The sequence below is a fragment of the Procambarus clarkii genome, chromosome 57, assembly GCF_040958095.1.
Source record: "Procambarus clarkii isolate CNS0578487 chromosome 57, FALCON_Pclarkii_2.0, whole genome shotgun sequence".
NCBI classification, from domain to species: domain Eukaryota; kingdom Metazoa; phylum Arthropoda; class Malacostraca; order Decapoda; family Cambaridae; genus Procambarus; species Procambarus clarkii.
This window is the reverse complement of record NC_091206.1, coordinates 16,126,167-16,147,514: the sequence shown is the minus strand read 5'-3', so window position 1 is coordinate 16,147,514 and position 21,348 is coordinate 16,126,167. Positions and strand designations below refer to the sequence as shown.

The window sequence follows — 21,348 nt, the reverse complement described above, 5'->3', positions numbered from 1 at the left end:
TGATGAACCGTGTCTCCAACAGTCATATTTGGCTTCCTCACTCTCTTTACCTGCACACACATGCACGCAAACACACACACGCACTCTCTCACCCCTCTTCACTTTGTGAAAATATTTATCTTTGTCTGTTTGCCCAACGTTCACATCGCGAAGTCTAAGCGGGACGTTCTTTGCTACATCTGTGAGTGCGTGTAACCCATCCCACGCTGGAGTCTTGATAAGTCTTCAACAGGTTCTGTGACCTGGTCTTCAGCCGTCGCTAGCCCGCACCTCCGCCAGCTTCTGCGCCTGCTGCTCGCAGTCCACCGTGAACCACCACTGGCAGACTTGCGTGTTCTGGTGGAAGATGGTTCCTTTGGGACACAGGAAGGAGAACTTCTGATGACCGCTGCACACGTGGTACACCTGTGGGGGTAGACAACAGGTACATGAGATTAATTAAGCAAACGTTAATTGTGACACTATTTTTCACTCAATATTGGTGTGAAAAATAGTGTCACTGACAAATGGGAGAATTATTATGATGCGATGAATGGTTCAGTTGTGTGTTACAGAGAAGAGGAAGACAATCACAGATAGGAAAAGATCAAGAAAATAAGAGACATCAACCAGACCTTTAAACACAAGTGCCACAAATAACAATACGAACCATTAGCGACCTAAACGAACAGAAGATGGATAGTGAGACGGAATTCAGAAATTCAGGTGAATAGCAGGAGTATGTGGAGGTGTGTGAGAGATGTGTGAGAGGTGTGTTTATCTGAGGAGAGGTGAGGATGACACCTGGGTGTCCGGGGAGGCGGGCCCCTGGAGGCGGGCCCCTGGAGGAGGGCCCCTGGAGGAGGGCCCCTTGGAGGAGAGACACGGTGCAGGTTCCCCCCACCTCCCCTTCACGGCTCACCAATGTGCAAAGTGCTAAATGTAGTAGTAGTAGTAGGCATCCATCAGTCTCAGGAGACTATTTGCGCTCTGGTGTTGGCCTGATCTGAAGTGGCCTCACCAGGGCGCAAAGCCTGGGTAGGTTGATTCGGGGGAGAAGCTGTTACCCAGGCAGCAGGTCCCCCCTTCTCCACGGCGCCAAATGTCTCCAATGGAAAGGCCAATACGATTGGTTCCAGCGCAAGACACACTAACATCCGAACACCTCCCGTAACACCCCAGCCACACACAGGGCCCTGTGGTCCAGTGGGTCTAGTCGTCGACTCACAACCAGTGATCACGGGTTCAATCCCCGTGGCAGGATGTAAGAATAGGTGAATGTTTTCTTTCACTTAATGCAATTGTTCAGCAACAGTAAATATCTACCTGGGATTTAAACAGCTGTGGTCGGGTGCATTCTGGGGTCGCGTGTGTGTATATGTGTGTATGAAAGAAAAAAAGATATATGTAACACTAAATAGGTCGGGAATCAGTACAATAGATAACTGAAAATTAGAAAGGCGGGGGTCCAAGACCTATAGCAGCTTGATCCTGCAGGCACAAATAGGAAATAAAGACTCTCAGTCGGTGAGCAGCTAGCACCAACCTGGCAAGACGTCTCCGGGTCGGCGAACATCTTGGTGGACTTGAACAAGCTCGGGGTGCAGAGGAAGCCGGTCTCTGGGATCCTCTCCAGTCCGGGGTAGTCCACGCCGCCTCGCCCTGGTATCTTGTCACCGTCCGGGTCGTTCTCCATGGGCTCTGCCCCACCTCTGTCTCCTGCCTTCCCTAGCGCGCCCTGAAGGTGAGCATGGTAGTGATGAGAGGCAACACTGGCTGCACTAATGTGTTCAAGGACAGTGGAGAGAGAGAGAAAGAGAGAGAGGGAGAAAGAGAGAGAGAGAGAGAGAGAGAGAGAGAGAGAGAGAGAGAGAGAGAGAGAGAGAGAGAGAGAGAGAGAGAGAGAGACAGAGAGAGGGGTGGGGAGGATGGGTAAGAGGGAGAAATAGAATTACAAGAACTTATAACAGAACTTTTCATGTAACGAAACCATATCATCTTTGAGTTATTTATTAATAATGTCGTTTGTTTTGAATCAACAAGCCTTTCGCAAATGTTTATAAAGATTCACAACTGATGTCGTTCGAATTTTTCTCGAACAGTGCTTCGCTCATGTCCACTGTTCGATCTGCATTTCTGTAAATGCTTGTAAATGCATACTACAACAACAAATAATCGCCAACAGAACCCAAACACCTAACCTAACCTTACTATACATTAAATTGTAATTTATAATAATATTAATTTATATACGAGAAAAAACGATTTTGAATACACAATGCGTGTTCATTGATGAATACGTCTTTGGGATCGGCCGCCGCATGGACGAGCTTGGTCTGTAGACAACTTGTGTGTTATAGCAGGGGTGTAAACAGAGGTGTGTCGGGGGGGGGGGAGGAGGTAATGTTTGGCTGCTGGACTAACGAGCATTTGGACAATATTTTGAGGCCGGTCAGTTCGACGAGCATTTAGGCTTGATGATTGGTTGCACAAGCAATATATAGATGGTTGTGGTGCCAGCGTAGGAGAAGTTTTGGTCGTTGTGGAATTATTATAATTCTAATATAATTTATCCCTCCATGTGGACTCCATATCGAGGCTGCATACTTAAGGTTGATCTTACGTAGGATGTATATAGTGTTCTGACGGCCTCTTTTTCTAGGTTCTTGAAGGCTACTCTGATATTGCTGGTGTGTGTATGTGTGTACTCACCTAATACCACACCTCACCTAGTGTGTGTGTGCATGGAGTTACAGCTCCGCTCCTGTGCCAGGTAAGTTTACTCAGGGCTCACCATAGCCCGTGCTACTTGGAACTTTTTGTTCCCAGTAGCTGAATCTTTAAACAACAACAAAATAGTGTGTGTGTGTACTCACCTAGTAACGCACCTCACCTAATGTGTGTGTGTAATTATCATCATTATTTACATTAATATCGTCACCATAGATAATAAGGAGACAGACAATTCCAGAAAAAGTGAAAAAACATTAGAAATTTAATGCTGATGATATGGACCATTGGGCGTTAGTATAAGAGAAAGAGACGAAGAGAGGGAGACAGAGAAACAGAGAGAAGGATGGAAAGAGACAGGCGAGAAAAAAAAAACAGTCAAGCAGATTGATAAACAGTCAAACACTCAGGCAGAGAGAAAGTATATCCATATGCATTAGACAAATATTAACTTTAATAGACAAACAATTATTCCATAATATTAATCAGGTAGATTAGTGTATTAATAGTTAAGTCACTCATCGCTACTATATAGTAAGCTTGTTAGCACGAGTTAATTCTTCAATCTTTTGTTATTTAAACTAAAATAAGTTAATTACGTTTATACACAACACTCTAAAACTGTAATGAACAAGAGTGTTCAGAAAAATATTTCAGTGACCCTTTATCACAAATTCTGACGTGACAATGACGTCAATCTTTCGTCATCAAATGTTGACGGATATGACGTCATGGACCAGCAGATCAAAGAAATAATTTCCCGAGCACGGTTGACAGTTAGTTGTAGACTCACACTCTCATCTCCGCCAGCGTCGCGGGTTAGTTGGGGCGGTCTGCGTGTGCGAGCTCGAGGGCGCTTTTTGGGTTTGGGAGAAGAGGAGGCGGCAGGGTTGGGAGCGCGGGAAGAGAGCGGTGAGGCGGTGACGGGAGGCCTTTTCCTCCCTCTACGCGCCAAAGGCTTTCGTTTGGTGTGAGTTTTAGCAGTTACATTTGAGGGGGTTGAGGGTTGGGAACGGGGGTTGTCAAGTTGAGGCAAGGGGGCGTTGCCGAAAGGCGTTGTTGGGGAGCTGCCATCAAACTGGGAAGGGGGAAGAGAGGTGGGGACCCGGCTGTTGCTAAAATGAAGAAACGGTATGGTGTTGGCGAACTGAGATGGTGACGGATTATTCACTAACTGAGTTAGCGAAGGATCATTTGCGAACTGAGTTAGCGAAGGATTATTTGCGAACTGAGTTAGCGAGGGATCATTTGCGAACTGTGAAACTGGAAAAGTGTTCCCGAGTTGACTTGTCAAAAAATTATTAGGAAACCGAGAAATTGGTAAATTGTTTGCGAAGCGATCTGGCAAAAGTGTATTTGTGAACTGAGAAGGAAAGAGAGTGTTGGCCAAGTGAGGCTGGAAAGTGCTGGAAAACTGAGTTGCTGGAACACGATTGCCAAATAGAGAAAGTGGCAGAGAGTTTGAGAACTGGGTAGGTAAAAAGGTGCTAGGAAATTGGGTTGTGGGAACATTGCTTGTGAACTGGGAAGGGGGAAGAGTGTTGGAGAATTGGTTTGCTGGTGGAGAGTTGGTGAACTGAGGCGTAAAAATGTCCGTGAATTGGTTTGGTGGAAGAGAGCTGGTAAACTGATTTGGCGAGCCAGAGTTGGCGAAATGGTTTGGTAGGGGAGAGCTGGAGAATTCGTTTGGCGAGGGAAAGCTGGCGAAATTGTTTAGTGGGAAAGAGCTAGCGAATTGGTTTGGTGTGGGAGAGCTGGCGAAGTGGTTTGGTGGAAGAGAGCTGGCGAATTGGTTTGGTGGAGGAGAGCTGGCGAAATGGTTTGGTGGGGGAGAGCTGGCGAATTGGTTTGATGGAGGAGCGGTGGGGAATTGGTTTGTTTGGGGAGAGCTGGCGAATTGGTTTGGTGAGGGAGAGCTGGCGAATTGGTTTGGTGAGGGAGAGCTGGCGAATTGGTTTGGTGGGGGAGAGCTGGCGAATTGGTTTGGTGGAGGAGAGCTGGCGAAATGGTTTGGCGGAGGAGAGCTGGCGAAATGGTTTGGTGTGGGAGAGCTGGCGAAATGGTTTGGTGGATGAGAGCTGGCGAATTGGTTTGGTGGAGGAGAGTTGGCGAATTGGTTTGGTGGAGGAGAGCTAGCGAAATGGTTTGGTGGAGGAGAGTTGGCGAATTGGTTTGGTGGAGGAGAGCTGGCGAATTGACTTGTTTGGGGAGAGCTGGCGAAATGGTTTGATGGGGGAGGGCTGGCAAATTCAGAAGAGGGATGAGTATTACCTAACTGAGGCGTGAAAGTGTCGGTGAACTGAGACGGAGGCAGAGAGGTAGCGAACTGGCTTGGTGGAGAATTCTCAAAAAGAGTTGGTTGAAAACTGTCAGCGACTTTTGAACGATCAAAATCGTTGCTGAATTGGTCTTGTGGTTGACTGTTGACCAACAGAGAAGGAACGGGACTGTTGACAAAGCTGGGGTGAGAAGTGGTGGGGATGAATATTGATGGAGTGCTGGTGGGAGGGGACTGAGGGAGAGTGCTGGAGGAAGGTGTTGGAGAACGGCTGGTTGAGATGAAAAGAGGAAAACTCTCAGGGAACTGAGAAAGAACGGTGTCGCTAGGCTGTGTTGGAGGCAAGTTGGAGGAAGTGGGTGGAGAGAACTTGCTAGAAATGGGGATATTTGAAGGAGTGTTGGAGGAGAGGAAGTTAGAGGGAGGAGCAGAATCAGCGTGGAATGCAGGACTACCCGGACGACTACTGGAGATGTGGAGTGGAGTAGAGCTGGAGGCGGGAAAGTTGTTGTTATCAATGGAGGCAAATGGAGTGCTGAAGAAGGAGAAGGTTGCAGGGTTGGACGAAGCAGAGTTCGCAGCGATTGAGAAATGCGGGAGATTATTTGGATCAGTACCTCGCTGCGTGCTCTCTGGGACCGCAAAAGGCCGAACGGTGTTGTGGAGGTCTGACTGAGGTGTCGTTGGTGGGGGTCTAGTGGGCACGGGGGTCGGGATCAGTCTCCTGGGCACGGGGTTCGGGGTTAGTCTCCTGGGCACAGGGGTCGGGGTTAGTCTCCTGGGCACGGGGGTCGGGGTTAGTCTCCTGGGGACGGAGGTGCGTCTTGAGCCAAAGAAAACCGGTCGGTTTCTATCAGCTGGGGAGTCGAAGAAGTGGATATTCCCGCCATTCTTGAACGGCTTATCAGGGACCTGGAAGTCTAGGGACAGCTTGGGTATGACTCGAATATTCAGTGGGTTTGGGGCCAGGGAGGCTGAGAAGGGAATTGTTGGTGGGGTGATTGTGGTGGATGGTTGGGCGATTGTGGTGGGTGGTTGGGCGATTGTGGTGGATGGTTGGGCGATTGTGGTGGGTGGTTGGGCGTTTGTGGTGGATGATTGGGCGATTGTGGTGGATGGTTGGGTGATAGTAGAGTGATGATGGTGGGTGGTGGGTGTCGATGCGAAGGCGGGTGGTGGAGTGAGGACGGTTGCTGGTGGAGTGATGTGGGAGGAGCTTTGATGGTGGTTGAGGTCTCGAAGAACGGATGGGAGAACAGTGGGTTGGTGATTGGGATGGTGGTGAGATTGGGATGATTGGGATGGGTTGTTGATGGGATGGTGGTGAGACTGGGATGATTGGGACGGGTTGGAAATGGGATGGTGGTGAGATTGGGATGATTGGGACGGGTTGGAAATGGGATGGTGGTGAGATTGGGATGATTGGGACGGGTTGGAAATGGAATTGTGGTGAGATTGAGATGATTGGGACGGGTTAGAGGTGGGATGGTGGTGAGACTGGGATGATTGGGATGGGTTGGAAATGGGATGGTGGTGAGACTGGGATGATTGGGACGGGTTGTTGATGGAATGGTGGTGAGACTGGGATGATTGGGATGGGTTGGAGATGGAATCGTGGTGAGACTGGGATGATTGGGACGGGTTGGAAATGGGATGGTGGTGAGATTGGGATGATTGGGACGGGTTGGAAATGGAATGGTGGTGAGATTGGGATGATTGGGACGGGTTGGAGGTGGGATGGTGGTGAGACTGGGATGATTGGGACGGGTTGGAGGTAGGATGGTGGTGAGACTGGGATGATTGGGACGGGTTGGAGGTGGGATGGTGGTGAGACTGGGATGATTGGGACGGGTTGGAGGTGGGATGGTGGTGAGACTGGGATGATTGGGACGGGTTGGAAATGGAATGGTGGTGAGATTGGGATGATTGGGACGGGTTGGAGGTGGGATGGTGGTGAGACTGGGATGAGGGAGAGGAAGTACTGTGGGAGGTGGGAGAGGAAGTACTGTGGGAGGTGGGAGAGGACGTACTGTGGAAGGTGGGAGAGGAAGTACTGTGGGAGGTGGGAGAGGAAGTACTGTGGGAGGTGGGAGAGGACGTACTGTGGAAGGTGGGAGAGGAAGTACTGTGGGATGTGGGAGAGGAAGTGCTGTGGAAGACTGGAGAGGAAGTACTGTGGAAGGTGGGAGAGGAAGTACTGTGGGAGGTAGGAGAGGAAGTACTGTGGGAGGTGGGGGAGGAAGTACTGTGGAAGGTGGGAGAGGAAGTACTGTGGGAGGTGGGAGAGGAAGTACTGTGGGAGGTAGGAGAGGAAGTACTGTGGGAGGTGGGAGAGGAAGTACTGTGGGAGGTGGGAGAGGAAATACTGTGGGAGGTGGGAGAGGAAGTACTGTGGGAGGTGAGAGAGGAAATAGTGTGGGAGGTGGGAGAGGAAGTACTGTGGGAGGTGGGAGAGGAAGTACTGTGGAAGGTGGGAGAGGAAGTACTGTGGGAGGTAGGAGAGGAAGTACTGTGGGAGGTGGAAGAGGAAGTGCTGTGGAAGGTGCGAGAGGAAATAGTGTGGGAGGTGGGAGAGGAAGTACTATGGAAGGTGGGAGAGGACGTACTGTGGGAGGTGGGAGAGGAAGTACTGTGGGAGGTGGGAGAGGAAGTAGTGGAAGAGGACGTACTGTGGGAGGCTGGAGAGAAAGTAGTGGGAGAGGAAGTACTGTGGAAGGTGGGAGAGGAAGTACTGTGGGAGGTGGGAGAGGAAGTACTGTGGAAGGTGGAAGAGGAAATACTGTGGGAGGTGGGAGAGGAAGTACTGTGGGAGGCTGGAGAGGCAATACTGTGGGAGGTGGGAGAGGAAGTACTATGGGAGGTGGGGGAGGAAATACTGTGGGAGGTGGGGGAGGAAATACTGTGGGAGGTTGGAGAGGAAGTACTGTGGGAGGTGGGAGAGGAAGTACTGTGGGAGGTGGGGGAGGAAATACTGTGGGAGGTGGGGGAGGAAATACTGTGGGAGGTTGGAGAGGAAGTACTGTGGGAGGTGGGAGAGGAAGTACTGTGGGAGGTTGGAGAGAAAGTAGTGTGGAAGGTGGGAGAGGCAGTAGAATGGGAATTGGGAGAGGAAATACTGTGGGAGGTGGGTGAGGAGATTGAATGGATGATGGGAGAGGAAATACTGTGGGAGGTGGGAGAGAAGATAGAATCGATAGTGGGAGAGATCAAGTGGATGGAGGGAGAGGAAGTACTGTGGGAGGCTGGAGAGGAAGTACTGTGGGAGGCTGGAGAGGAAGTACTGTGGGAGGTGGGAGAGGAAGCACTGTGGAAGGTGGGAGAGGAAGTACTGTGGAAGGTGGGAGAGGAAGTATTGTGGAAGGCTGGAGAGGAAGTACTGTGGGAGGTGGGAGAGGAAGTACTGTGGGAGGTGGGAGAGGAAGTACTGTGGAAGACTGGAGAGGAAGTACTGTGGAAGACTGGAGAGGAAGTACTGTGGGAGGCGGGAGAGGAAGTACTGTGGGAGGCTGGAGAGGAAGTACTATGGGAGGCTGGAGAGGAAGTACTGTGGGAGGTGGGAGAGGAAGTACTGTGGAAGGTGGGAGAGGAAGTACTGTGGGAGGCTGGAGAGGAAGTACTGTGGGAGGTGGGAGAAGAAGTACTGTGGGAGGTGGGAGAGGAGGTACTGTGGGAGGCTGGAGAGGAAGTACTGTGGGAGGCTGGAGAGGAAGTACTGTGTGAGGTGGGAGAGGAAGTACTGTGGGAGGCTGGAGAGGAAGTACTGTGGGAGGTGGGAGAAGAAGTACTGTGGGAGGTGGGAGAGGAGGTACTGTGGGAGGCTGGAGAGGAAGTACTGTGGGAGGCTGGAGAGGAAGTACTGTGGGAGGTGGGAGAAGAAGTACTGTGGGAGGTGGGAGAGGAGGTACTGTGGGAGGCTGGAGAGGAAGTACTGTGGGAGGCTGGAGAGGAAGTACTGTGGAAGGTGGGAGAGGAAGTACTGTGGGAGGCTGGAGAGGAAGTACTGTGGGAGGCTGGAGAGGAAGTACTGTGGAAGGCTGGAGAGGAAGTACTGTGGGAGGTGGGAGAGGAAGTACTGTGGAAGGCTGGAGAGGAAGTACTGTGGGAGGTGGGAGAGGAAGTACTGTGGGAGGTTGGAGAGGAAGTACTGTGGAAGGCTGGAGAGGAAGTACTGTGTGAGGTGGGAGAGGAAGTACTGTGGAAGACTGGAGAGGAAGTACCGTGGGAGGTGGGAGAGGAAGTACTGTGGGAGGTGGGAGAGGAAGTACTGTGGGAGGTGGGAGAGGAAGTACTGTGGAAGACTGGAGAGGAAGTACTGTGTGAGGTGGGAGAGGAAGTACTGTGAAAGACTGGAGAGGAAGTACTATGGGAGGCAGGGGAAGAAGTACTGTGGGAAGTAGGAGAGAGATTACTGTGGGAGGTAGGGGAAGAAGTACTGTGGGAGGCTGGAGAGGAAGTACTGTGGAAGGCTGGAGAGGAAGTACTATGGGAAGTGGGAGAGGAAGTACTGTGGGAAGTAGGAGAGAAATTACTGTGGGAGGCTGGAGAGGAAGTACTGTGGGAGGCTGGAGAGGAAGTACTGTGGAAGGCTGGAGAGGAAGTACTGTGGGAGGCTGGAGAGGAAGTACTGTGGGAGGCTGGAGAGGAAGTACTGTGGAAGGCTGGAGAGGAAGTACTGTGGGAGGCTGGAGAGGAAGTACTGTGGAAGGCTGGAGAGGAAGTACTGTGGGAGGCTGGAGAGGAAGTACTGTGGAAGGTAGGGGAAGAAGTACTATGGGAAGTGGGAGAGGAAGTACTGTGGGAGGCTGGAGAGGCTGACTGGTGAGAGTTAATGGTAGTTTGTACAGTAGTTGTGGTTAAGAAGACACTGGGAGGGAGGGAGGTAGGGGAGGACGGCTTCTGGGCGCTTCCAGTGGACAATCTATTGCTGCTATTCTGAGGCTCTCGTGTGGTCACTGGGGCTATGTCTCTAAACGAGGATGTGTCAAGGAATGCGTTTAGAGCAGGTTCCCTTGAGAGGTCGGCATGTCGATCTCCCAGGGTCGTCGAGCGAGGTGAGTCGTTAATTGTCGTCGACTTGAACTGCTGAGTCGATGGAAGCCGAGGCCTGAAACGAGTCGAAGTGCGATGTTGGTGAAAATTATTACGAGGAGAATTGGGAGTGGAATGTGAAGAAGAAGAAGAAGAAGAAGGGGAAGAAAACATGTTTTTGTTATTATTTCGTGTGTGGGACATGGCTGGCGTCTTTTTGGCTAGAGGCCTCTGGAACGCTGAGGTTTGTGCATTATCGGACGAACCTCGAGAGTCCTCAGGAGGAAGAAGAAGCGTAGAGGGTACTATAATGTTCTGAGACGCCACTGGAACTGCAGCCTTCTCCAAGGAGTGTGAGGGAGTGAAGCTAGTGTGAGAAGCCCCTACAGGTGCTCGGGTCGGGGACGTGGGCCTCTGGGGAAGAAAGCGAGGCGTTGAGCGCAGCGGAGGTGAGAGTGTGGTGCTGGGAATAGAAATGTGCTTTTGAGACTGTGGTTTCTCAGTTATGGGGTTATGAAAAAATCGAGTTGTTTGCATCTTAAAGTTAGGAATGAAAGAGGTAGTTGATGGCGGATTAGTTATTGGTAAAGAGGTAGTTGGCGGGTTAGTTATTCCAGCTCCATTGTTAACTTTGTCATTAAGCGTATGTGAATTAGCAACGTTAAATACAATCCGGAGAGGAACCTGAGCCGACGAAAAGGATGAGGAGGAAGGTTGTCTGCTAGCCACGCCCGTAGGAAAGCTTTCCCCGTTGCTGCTCCCAAAGCCGGTGATGATGGCATCGGCTGGGCCAGCAATAAAGCCGGCGGCTTTGTTGACGAAGTGACCCATGCGACCCCTCGACCCCGAATGGTGTGCTGATGGTCGTCGTCCAGGGAAGTGCTGTTGGGTCCTTGGGAGGTTCTGCTGGGAGCTGGAGAGGTTCTGCTGGGTTCTTGGGAGGTGTTGCTGAGACCCGGGTTGATGGGTTTGGCCTCCAGACGTCCTCTGTTGCCCTCTGAGGTTGCTTTGATTTCCGTTTCTATTTATTTGTTCACCCCTGCCGTTATTCTGTTTCCTTCTACTGTTGCTCTGTTCATCATTGCTGTTGTTCTGTTCACTTCTGTTATTGTTGTCTCCTCCTCTGCTGTTACTATTGTCTCCCCCTCTACTGTTCCTCTGTTCCCCGTTGCTGTTGATATGTTCCCCTCTGTTGCTATTGTGTCTCCCTCTGCTGCTGTGTTCGCCTCTGTGGCTACTCTGTTGCCCCATACGGCTGTTCTGCTGTCCACCTTGGGTGATCTGTTGTCCTCTAAGGTTTACCTGTTTCCCATTTTGGATTGTCTCTCCCCTGTGATTATCTTGTCCTTGGAACCTTTGTTGGCCATTCTGGAAGGTCTGTTGAAAATTGTGATTCTTCTGTTGCAGTTCATGAGTGTTCTGATCTCTTTGGTTGATCTCCCCTTGACCTTTCTGGAAATTACTTTGTTCATCTTGAGGGTTTTGCAGTCTGTGTCGAATTGTCTGTTGGCTTTCCTGGATATTGTGCTCATCTTGAAGGTTCTTTAGTTTAGGCTGCAATCTCTGGCGACCATGGCTTTGACTATTCTGGAATACCTGCTGGCTATCCTGAAATGTCTTTTTGCCTTCTTGGAATGTTTGTTGGCCTCCAATATTTGTCTCTTGGATTTGTTGGAATGTGTGAGGCCTGTTACTGAGGCTTTTCTGCACAACCTGAAGCCTCTGATCTTCATCCTGCACTATGTGTTGCTTCCCATTGATGTTCTGGTGATCTTCCAGAATTTGATCGGTTCCTTGGAAGTTCTGTTTGTTGTGAAGACTCTGTTGTCCGTGAATTATTTTCTGCCCTCCTTGCGAGTTCTGCTGCTCCTGTTGCTGTTGCTGCTGCTGCTGCTGTTGCTGCACTTCGAAGATTTTAGGTCTATGCAGATTTCGATGTGGTTCTTGTTGGAAGTTTTGATTTCCTCCCTGATGAATATTTTGATGACCTCGTTGTTGGGTATTTTGATGATCTTGTTGTTGGATATTTTGGTGAACTCCTTGGTTGAGGTTTAGGTGTCCTTGTTGAAGGTTTTGATCTAGGCTCTGATGTGTTGTTTGTTGGATGTTCTGGTGACCCTGCTGAAGGTTCTGATGTTTGAAGTTCTGATTAACCTGCTGGTGGTTCCGAAGGTCTTGTTGGATATTTTGATGATCTCCATTAAGGATTTTATTTGGCACCCCTTGTGGGCTCTGTTCTTTCTGAAAGGTCTGCTGTTCTTCTTGGAAGCCTCTTTGCTCTCCTCGTAGGTTCTGTTCCCCACTTTGGAAGCTTCCTTTCCCTGTTGTGCTCTGTTCCACGTCTACATTCTTATGTGTTCCTTCAAAGATGTGTTGTGTACTTTTAAGGTTTTGTTGTGTCGTTTGAAAGCTTTCATGTTTTACTTGAAGATTTTCTTGAGGATGCTGTAAGGTCCGATGCTGTCGTGAGGTTTGATGTTCCTGTTGCTGCTCCTGAGTGGGTGGTAGAATGAGCACGTTCCTGGATATGATTCCTTCTTCTGAGGTGATAGTCACGCCCTTTGTTATCATGTGCCTCAGTGGAGGTGGGGGAACCAGAGAGTCCCTGCTGAGAAAACCTTCGGTTGAATTGACCTGGATTAGTTCCTTTTGTTGTGTTGCCGTGGTGAGGCCGTCGTCTGGGGAAAATGTCGATTTCTTGTGATGCAGAGTTGTTACCCCGCTGTCTCCTGAGCTATCAGCAGGTGGTAAGTTGGTGAGGGGGCTTGTATGGGTGGGAGAACTTTCTGAGAGGGTTCTTGGAAAGGGAACTGCGCTTCCTGAGAGGGTGCTTGGAAAGGGAAGGGCACTTTCTGGGGGGATGTTTGGAAAAGGAAGAGCTCTTCCTGAGAAAATCGTCGAATTCCCGAGTGGCAATAAGAGTATAATTCTGGGCGTTACGGCACTGACGGACGTTGTGTTTATTGGATTTTCAGAAACTTGTGGCTCCAGCGTCGTTGTTTTTGGCTCGCTTCCCTGACATAAATGGCAAGGAGGGTCTTCTTCAGCAAAAAATGCTTCGTTTTGATCAGGAATCGAGGTTGTCTGTTGAGGCCTGGCAGTTGTAGTCAGCTGTGGTTGCTTGTTGTCCACCGGTGGTCGTCTAGACGAGAAGCTCGAGTGAGCCCTGAAGATAGCTCCAGTAGGCCTCGCAGTGGGCAAGAACGATTGCTGTGTTGAAGTTGATTCCAGTAAACTTTTTTGAGGCTGGAAATTGAACGTTGGAGGCCGTGATGATCCAAAGTCAAAAGCTGATTTAGGTGAAGTTGTTGTTTCAGTTTCTGGTTCAAAAAAAGTTGTAGGTGAAAAAATGGGAGAGATGGTTGTGGCTGAAGTCTCAAAGCTACCAGCCTCAACAGTTGGGAATGTTCTTGGTGGATCTAGTGACTCTAGTTCCAGCAGAGGAGTGACAGGTGGGATTGTTGTTTCTGGGTCAATAAATATGGGTCTAGATCGGGGTTTGAATGTTGTAGAGTGGTGAGAACGCCCAAATTCCTTGTGTGGGAATACTTGGGTTGTTTCTCGTGGAATGAATGATTGGGACGATCTTAGGGTCGTGATAGTTGGAGATTTTATTCCTTGTTTCCTCAAGAAGTTGAAAGGTGGAGGAACGTGAGCCGATGTCATGCCCTCTGTTGTCGAGATGGTCGTCCTGCCTGACTGAAAAGTTAAAGTTTTATCAATTAAACTTCTTGTAGTTTCATCAAGGTCTGTAAAAGTTGACGTATCATCAAAGTTTTGTGGGAAAGTCGTGCTCTCTACCTCACCTACAGTAATAAGTGGGCCAAAAATAACGTCGTCGAGTGGTGTCGTTGTTTCTGGAATTTGTGTTGTCGTTGGCCTAAATGTAGTAATTCTCTCTTGAAAATTAAATCTCTCTTGTTGAACTCTTTGTGTGTTTAAGAGAGATGCTAAAGTAGTGACTTCATCTTCACCTGGTGACGTAGTCGTTGCAGCTTCCAATTCCTGTTGTTTTGTTTTAAAAAACTTTGTTGTTCTTCTCGTTTTGTCCTCAACTGTATCTTGCGGCAGAGTGATGCTTTCTTTTGAGTTTGATTCTATTGTCGTCAAGGGAATTAACAGCGATGGACGTCTTGTTTCGTGATGTCTTCCAGCTGCGACTTCTTTGATCCTCATTGGGCGAGGTGTAGGCGAAAGAGGGACGTGTATTCTTGGACGAATTTCCTGTGGTGGCTGAGAAGTCGAGAACCTCGTGGGAGGTATAGGATGTCCTGTCTGGAAATTAGGAGGAACTAGTGAGCGATTGGTCTGAGGGACGAGGAACCTGGGAGGAAGACTTGCGAGCCTAATGGATGAGTGAGACGCGTGTGAGAAAGCTTCATCCTCCGGCAGTGTGAATGTTAGATCCTCGCTCTGTGCCGAGGGATCATTAAACATAACGCTGAATGGCCTGGGTGAAGGAACAGGCCTCAGGAAAGACGTTGGACGGCCTCCACTGATTACTTGTGAGTTCAAACTGTCTGAAGTAACTGGATTTCTTACTCTCCCTTGAGGAATTACCTCAGAAATTCTCGTTGAACTTTTCACACCAGGTGGAACTCTGTGTCGAGGTCTTGCTCTGTGTGTAACACTCTGAAATCTAGTTGTAGTTGTCGGCATGGACTCAGTTGTTGTCTCTGGCAAGTCAGTAGTGAAGCTGCCAGTTGTGCTTGTTATCCTGGCAGTAGTGAAGCTGTTACTTATGGGTGTCTCCGTTGTGGTAGTGAAGCTGTGACTTATGGGTGTCTCCGTTGTGGTAGTGAAGCTGTGACTTATAGGTCTCTCCGTTGTGGTAGTGAAGCTGTGCCTTATAGGACTCTCCGTTGTGGTAGTGAAGCTGTGCCTTATAGGACTCTCCGTTGTGGTAGTGAAGCTGTGCCTTATAGGACTCTCCGATGTGGTAGTGAAGCTGTGACTGAAGGGTATCTCCGATGTGGTAGTGAAGTGGTCAGATGTGGGCGTCTCTGTGGTGTCTTGAGGAACTGAGGCGGATGCGTTTTTCTTGGCAGCCAATAATTTTAACGCCTGTCTGTTTAAAGCCAAAAACCTCAATAAAGCCTTATTGGAGTCTTTAGCATCAGGGTTATCGGCATTTGGTAAAGCTGTAGCTTGCGTTTGAGTTTGTGTAGCCGGCGTTGCGGTGATGGTAGTGTGGTTAAGCCGTGTGTTGACTGGAGGATGCTGCAGGGTATTGTTATGCCAAGTAAAATTACTGCCAAATGAGGTTTGAGCTTCAGTTGTCCTAACTGTGGGCGTTCGAGTGATCTTCTCTTGTGAATTTCTTTGACTGATGAGTTCACTGAGACTCAATTTGCCATTGGAGGTTGTCGTTGAGGGACTTTCTGATGTGGATCTCAGCTGTTCAAGAGGAACAAAATTAGCTCTCCGCTGAGATAGGTTCGGTCTGAACGTCGGTCCCTCTCTGACTCTTCCTCGGTCTCGCATGAGTCGCTGATGATGAAATTTTTCCCGCTCTGCCGAATTTAAGAAACCTGTGGCGGGACTTGGAGACCCTTCAGAAGTGCTGGTGATATTTTCGTTAGATACTTTATGTCGAGAAATTGGAAAGGAGAATCCAGCATGTGTGGTTTGTTCTTGTGAGCTACGACGACGGCTGGGATGTGTTTGGTGGAGTATTGACAACTCCCTGGGAGTCGGAGATACTGACACCTGCACAGCTGACGTATCGACGAAGGTCTGGCCTGTAGAAGCTGCTGCTGTTCTGGTGTCCTTTGAAGAACTAGGCCACAAGAGCTTTACATCTGATCCTGTAGTATCCGAGAAACGTGAATTAAATTGGACGTCTTGGGCTCCGGGTGTTTTTGGAAAATCACCAATAGTTTCATTCTCTGTTTTCGTTGAAGAAGGATCTTTGGCCATATCAGAGGACTCTGTAACTTCAGCAACGTTCAGAACTTTCCAAGAAGGCTCGGAAACAGTGAGGGATGCCACGTCCATGTTAAGCATAGTTGGTACATCTTCTTCAGTGGTGACCATGCCTAAGACACCTGTAGTGGTTTCCGTTCCCAGCTGTCCATGGACACCCAGGGCTGAGGGCATCCCTTGACTGGTAGTATAGATGACCTCCTCCGTGGCTGCTGGCTCCAGGTCATCATATATGTAGTCATGCGATACTTCGGGTTTCTCAAGATTAATCTCTGATAGATCGGCTTGCTCTGTGGTTGTGGTCAAAGTGATACCAAGAACGTGATTCAAAGCTGCAAGTTCAGGCCGAGTAGATGTTCTGTCAAAGCCGCGTTTCAACGTTTGGAAATTATCCATGGAATGAAAAATATCAACCTCATTCTCATCACCTGATGTGATCTCCGGCAGGGGAGACGGTTCTGTGACTCGAACTGCAGATGAAATCTCAAAGTGATCGTAGTCAAGTAAAGTGTCATCTTGGCTTTGTGTGATCGGTGTTGTGGTTGGCATGTCAGTCACCACTTCTGATGCTCTATGGTTGAACCTGGTTGTGGTATCTATCATCTTCACCGTCGATACCAGAGGGTTGTTAGAGAAAGGAAATTTGTTAGATCTTTGGATGGGTGCATTTGTGGGTGATCTGTTGGGCCACAGTGGGATTCTGAAATGCGATGACAATGTAGAGGTTGTGAGACTCCTCTGCGTTGGGGGCGTAAATGTCGTCGTTGCGGGTATCCAACTTGTCGCCAGGTTTTCACTTTCCTCCAGTGTCCTCACTGCGTCCGAAGCGTCGTCACTCTTACCAAAGCCGATGGCTGAACCGGTATCAGATGTTGCGGTATCAAATTCCAGGAAAATTGTTGTTTTCCCATCGTTGTTATTGGACGTCAGGGCTTCTGTTGATGTTCCCAGGGTTGTAACAACTTCTTCTTCTTCAGGAGTTGTTCCCACTGCCTGAGCGTCGGTTGGTATATTGTGTTTTGATTGGTTTGCTGTTTCTCTGATTTTTGTGATGACTCTTTGAGAGATCAACGTGGAGATCAGGTCCTGAATGTGGGCATCACCAGATGTGACGTCGTCTGGTGACTGTGTTGTGGCTGATGGTGTTAGAACTGTTGTAGTTGTTGGTTCTGTTGTTGTTGGTGGTGGGGGTTCTGTTGTTGTTGTTGTTGCTGGTGGTGGTTCTGTTGTTGTTGTTGTCGGTTCTGTTGTTGTCATTGTTGTTGTCGGTTCTGTTGTTGTTGTTGGTTCTGTTGTAGTTGTTGTCGGTTCTGTTGTTGTTGTTGTCGGTTCTGTTGTTGTTGTCGGTTCTGTTGTTGTCGTAGTTGTCGGTTCTGTTGTTGTTGTTGTTGGTTCTGTTGTTGTTGTAGTTGTCGGTTCTGTTGTTGTTGTTGTTGTTGTCGGTTCTGTTGTTGTTGTTGTTGTCGGTTCTGTTGTTGTCGGTTCTGTTGTTGTTGTTGTCGGTTCTGTTGTTGTTGTTGTCGGTTCTGTTGTTGTTGTTGTCGGTTCTGTTGTTGTTGTTGTCGGTTCTGTTGTTGTTGTTGTTGAGGGTGTTGTTGTTGTCGGTGTTGATGTTGTTGATGTTGTTGTTGTCGGTGTTGATGTTGTTGATGTTGTCGATGTTGTTGTTGTTGTTGTTGAGGGTGTTGTTGTTGTCGATGTTGTTGTTGATGATGTTAGTGTTTGTGTTGTGGCCGTTAAGGTTGGTGAAGGTGCTTGTGTTGTGGTGGTCGCCCCGTTGGTGCTCATCAGAAAACCAGCACTTCTTGGAGGAACCGTTGTTGATGTTGTTGTGGCATCAGGCAGAGGGATGAATACATGCACAGAATCTTCTCCCAGTCCAAGACCAGACTCATTCACGTCTGTGTTTACTTCTTGGACCGGAGCTTCCGTTGAGGCTTCTTGCGTCGTACGTTGAAGAGTTGTTACAATGTCAAAATCACTTGTCTCTTCATAATCTGTAAAGACTTTTGGGGGAGTTGGATTTGAAGTGGAGTCATTAGAAGTGCTCGTTGATAAAGATACAACTGAAACCGGTTCTGACGGTGTTCTAGACTCTTTTGGGGCAAAGAACACTGTGTCGTGGTCGGCCTTTGTGGAGGAGCTGGGGGCATCAAACGAGGTGTAGTCTTGAGTGGTAGCGGGCAGTTCTGAAGTACTTATTGCGTCTATGATTGATGACAAAAGATGGTCAAGAGGAATTTTTCTGGAGGTGCTGTCTACATCTGTAGCTCGGATGGACACCACCGGGTTGGAGGTAACACCGAAGTGAGCAGGTGATTGTAAGGACGAGTCTCTGGTTTCGCTGATCAGTGGTCTCTCTGTTACTTCCTCCAAAATTGATATAACTTCCTCAGTTGTTGTGATTTTGGAGAGTCCCCTGGAACTCAACATTGCAGCAATCCTCTCCCGGATTTGTTGCACTTTGGACAAAGCTGTTGTTTCTGTGAATGCAGTTGGAACAGGAGTACGCTTAGTGGAAGTGAGCCAACTGATTGCAGGTGTAACAGGATTCTGCTTAATGGGTGCAAATGTTATGGGAGTGCGCTTAATGGGTGCAAATGTTATGGGAGTGCGCTTAATGGGTGCAAATGTTATGGGAGTGCGCGTAATGGGTGCAGGTGTAATAGTAGCCTCGGTGACTTCATGGAAAACAGGGGTTTGCTCAGTGACATCGTCGTAGTCAGGGTCTTGTATGGTGCTGTGGTCGTCTCCCGTTGTTGCTGTGGTCAACGGTGTGGTGGACGTCACCAGGGAAGCTGTTCTTCGTCTGTTTTTTGGTATAAATCTGTTTGACTTTCTGAATTCATTAAATCTTTCTCGAAAAGTGGGAGGCTTCGTGGTGGTTAAAATCTGTATTAGACTGAATGGTTTTCTGGTGGTGAAGGGTACCGAAGAGTTCAACACCGCTGTGCCGTTGTTCTCCTGGGTGCCATCCGTGGTGTTATCACCCGGGGTAGGGGTTGTGAAGACACGATTTCTCAACCTTTGTTTGAAGTTATCACTCGTCCTCCTCTGGCTCGGTCTCCAGCGAGAATTCGAGTTCCTGGTAGTGAGTTCTTGCCTGGAATTTGTTGAATCCTCGGTGCCTGACTGAAGTAAAGACTTTTCGGATTTCTCAGGAGAGGATCGTCGAGGTTGTGTTGTGGAGGTGGCTGGGGATGGGGTGGATTTTAGACGCATCTCTCGCAGTTTGCGAAGACGGTCCATGAGTGCCTGTGAAGTAGAGTGTAACTCAGGCCTTCTCTTTCGTTGACGATTTTCAGACAGTGAAGGAGAAAATGGCGGCGCTCTCGTGGACGAAGTTGTCGCGGTAGATGATCTTAAGTTGCTTTGGTCAAAATTGCCCTGGCTGTAATCAGAGTCTTCCTGACCAATATTTTGATCATAATCATTTTCCTGGTCACTTCTAGGCTCCGCTTGTTGACCCGCACGAATGGAATTTTTTAATTTCTGTAAATTAGGACGGGGAAGGACAGCTTGCCGCTCGAGGTTACTGCCGAGTGAGGAGCCACGACTGGCCGCAGCTTTACGTGCTTCCAGAATTTCTGCCAAGCTTAGGGATTGTCGGCCCTGAGGAGCATCTTTGATGTCAGGGTTCCTCTTCTCCTGCCGTGTTCCTGGGCTGCTACGGCGCGTGGCAAACATTTTAAGGCGAGAAGCTAATGATCCACGGGACCCTGAGGGTGGTGCTTGGCCCAAGAGTTCGTCACTACTCCCGGCCCCAGCTGCAGTAGCATCCTCGTTCTTTCTGAGCGTCCCCGGGAATATTTTAGGAGATTTAGTTGTAGTAGATGGTTCAGGAGTTGTAGTTGTAGTTGTTTCCACTTCTATTGTAACAGTTATTGATGTTGTGGAAGTTGGTGGTGTTACGGAGGACTCTGTTGGTGGTGCTGAGGAGACCTCTGTTGTTGATGTTGAAGAGAGCTCTGTTGTTGGTGGTTGTGGTGTTGACGCCTCTGTTGTACTTGAAAAGGTACTTGAACTTGTTGTTGTTGATGGTGGTGGTGGTGTTGTAGTTAGTGATGATTGAGTCGCTTGTGTTGTGGAGGCTGCCTGAAGGAACTCTGCCGCTGGATTAAGGACATCTTTTTTAACATCATCGTTTGTGTTGACGAGATCTTCCGAAGCATTAAAAATATCGTCTCCCGCACTCTGAAGGTCTTCTCCAACAGGAGAGGCTGAAGAAGACTTGGGGAATGCTGGAAGGTTTGATGGTTGATTAATGGCACTTAGACCAATATCCAGCGGGATACCAGTAGCTGGACCCTGGAAATGATCTGTAACTATCGGCTTTTCATTGGGGTTACCGATGCTAACACGAGAAGGATTCCCATTGGCCTGAAGGCTCCCGGTGAAAGGGGCGCCGTGATTCGGGGAGACCTTCGGTGCGGCTGGGGAAAATGTAGGGAAGCTAGGGAAGACAAAGGGCAGGGCGGTGCCAGAGATGTGATGGAATGTGGAGTCCTGGAACGCTGAGTCCTGATCCTGCCCTCTCACCCACGACGTCGCTGCAGAGAGAGAACAAAAAGAGGCATTTATTAAAATAGTAAACTCTATTTAGCATTTAAAACTTCTAGTACAAGGAAGTGAGCAAATGGTGCATTAGATACTCATTCCCTCCGCCTCTTCCTCGAACAAACACAATATAAACAATCCTTTGCCTTTCCTTAAACAATCCAACCTCGTAAACCAAACGTACGACCCCCCAAGCAACCCCACCTAACCTATTGAGTACGATGCACAGAAAACGTAGGCAGACTCTAACGATGGATTCACAGTACGGGTGTGCGTAGACTTGTCGTAGACAGTGTAAGTGCTGCCGCGCCTGGCAGCCTTCACCTTCTGTGGTTGATTGTTCAATAAACCCCTAAACTATATGTTTAACACATCTCTGTCTCCCTGTCCATGGAGGACAGAAGAAAATGTATATATGCTGGTTAGCATTGTAAATGTGTGGCCACGTCTGTGGTAGAAAATAATAATAAAAAAAAATGATAACACTAGTGAACGGGGGGGGGGGGTGGAGAGGGACCATATACCCTTACCCATTAAATAGGGACGTTAGGGAAAGGGGGTAGGTTACCACCACTCATTTTCTGTATAGATAAAATGAGATGTTTTCCAACTTGTTATATCTATGTAATATTTTGTGAAAACATCAAACTCACTTTCTTGCATATTAGATATTTAATATTAAACGCAAGGTTAACTCACCAAATATATTTAATATTAAACGCAAGGTTAACTCACCAAATATATTTAATATTAAACGCAAGGTTAACTCACCAAATATATTTAATATTAAACGCAAGGTTAACTCACCAAATATATTATATATTAAACGCAAGGTTAACTCACCAAATATA

At 48.6% G+C, this 21,348-nt stretch overlaps 1 protein-coding gene across 1 annotated transcript in view; it reads right to left on the bottom strand.

Moving 5' to 3' along the window:
- LOC123744940 (mucin-2) overlaps nt 1-21,348 on the bottom strand; it is a 77,151-nt gene that overhangs the window by 2,024 nt on the left and 53,779 nt on the right. The window contains exons 3-5 of the mRNA XM_069306330.1: nt 10,700-20,490; nt 1,526-1,717; nt 1-405 (exon numbers count right to left, since the gene is read on the bottom strand). The exon at nt 1-405 is cut by the window's left edge and continues 2,024 nt beyond it. Coding sequence (XP_069162431.1) covers nt 250-405; nt 1,526-1,717; nt 10,700-20,490 — 10,139 coding nt within the window. The 3' untranslated portion in view covers nt 1-249. The remainder of the gene's footprint in view (nt 406-1,525; nt 1,718-10,699; nt 20,491-21,348) is intronic.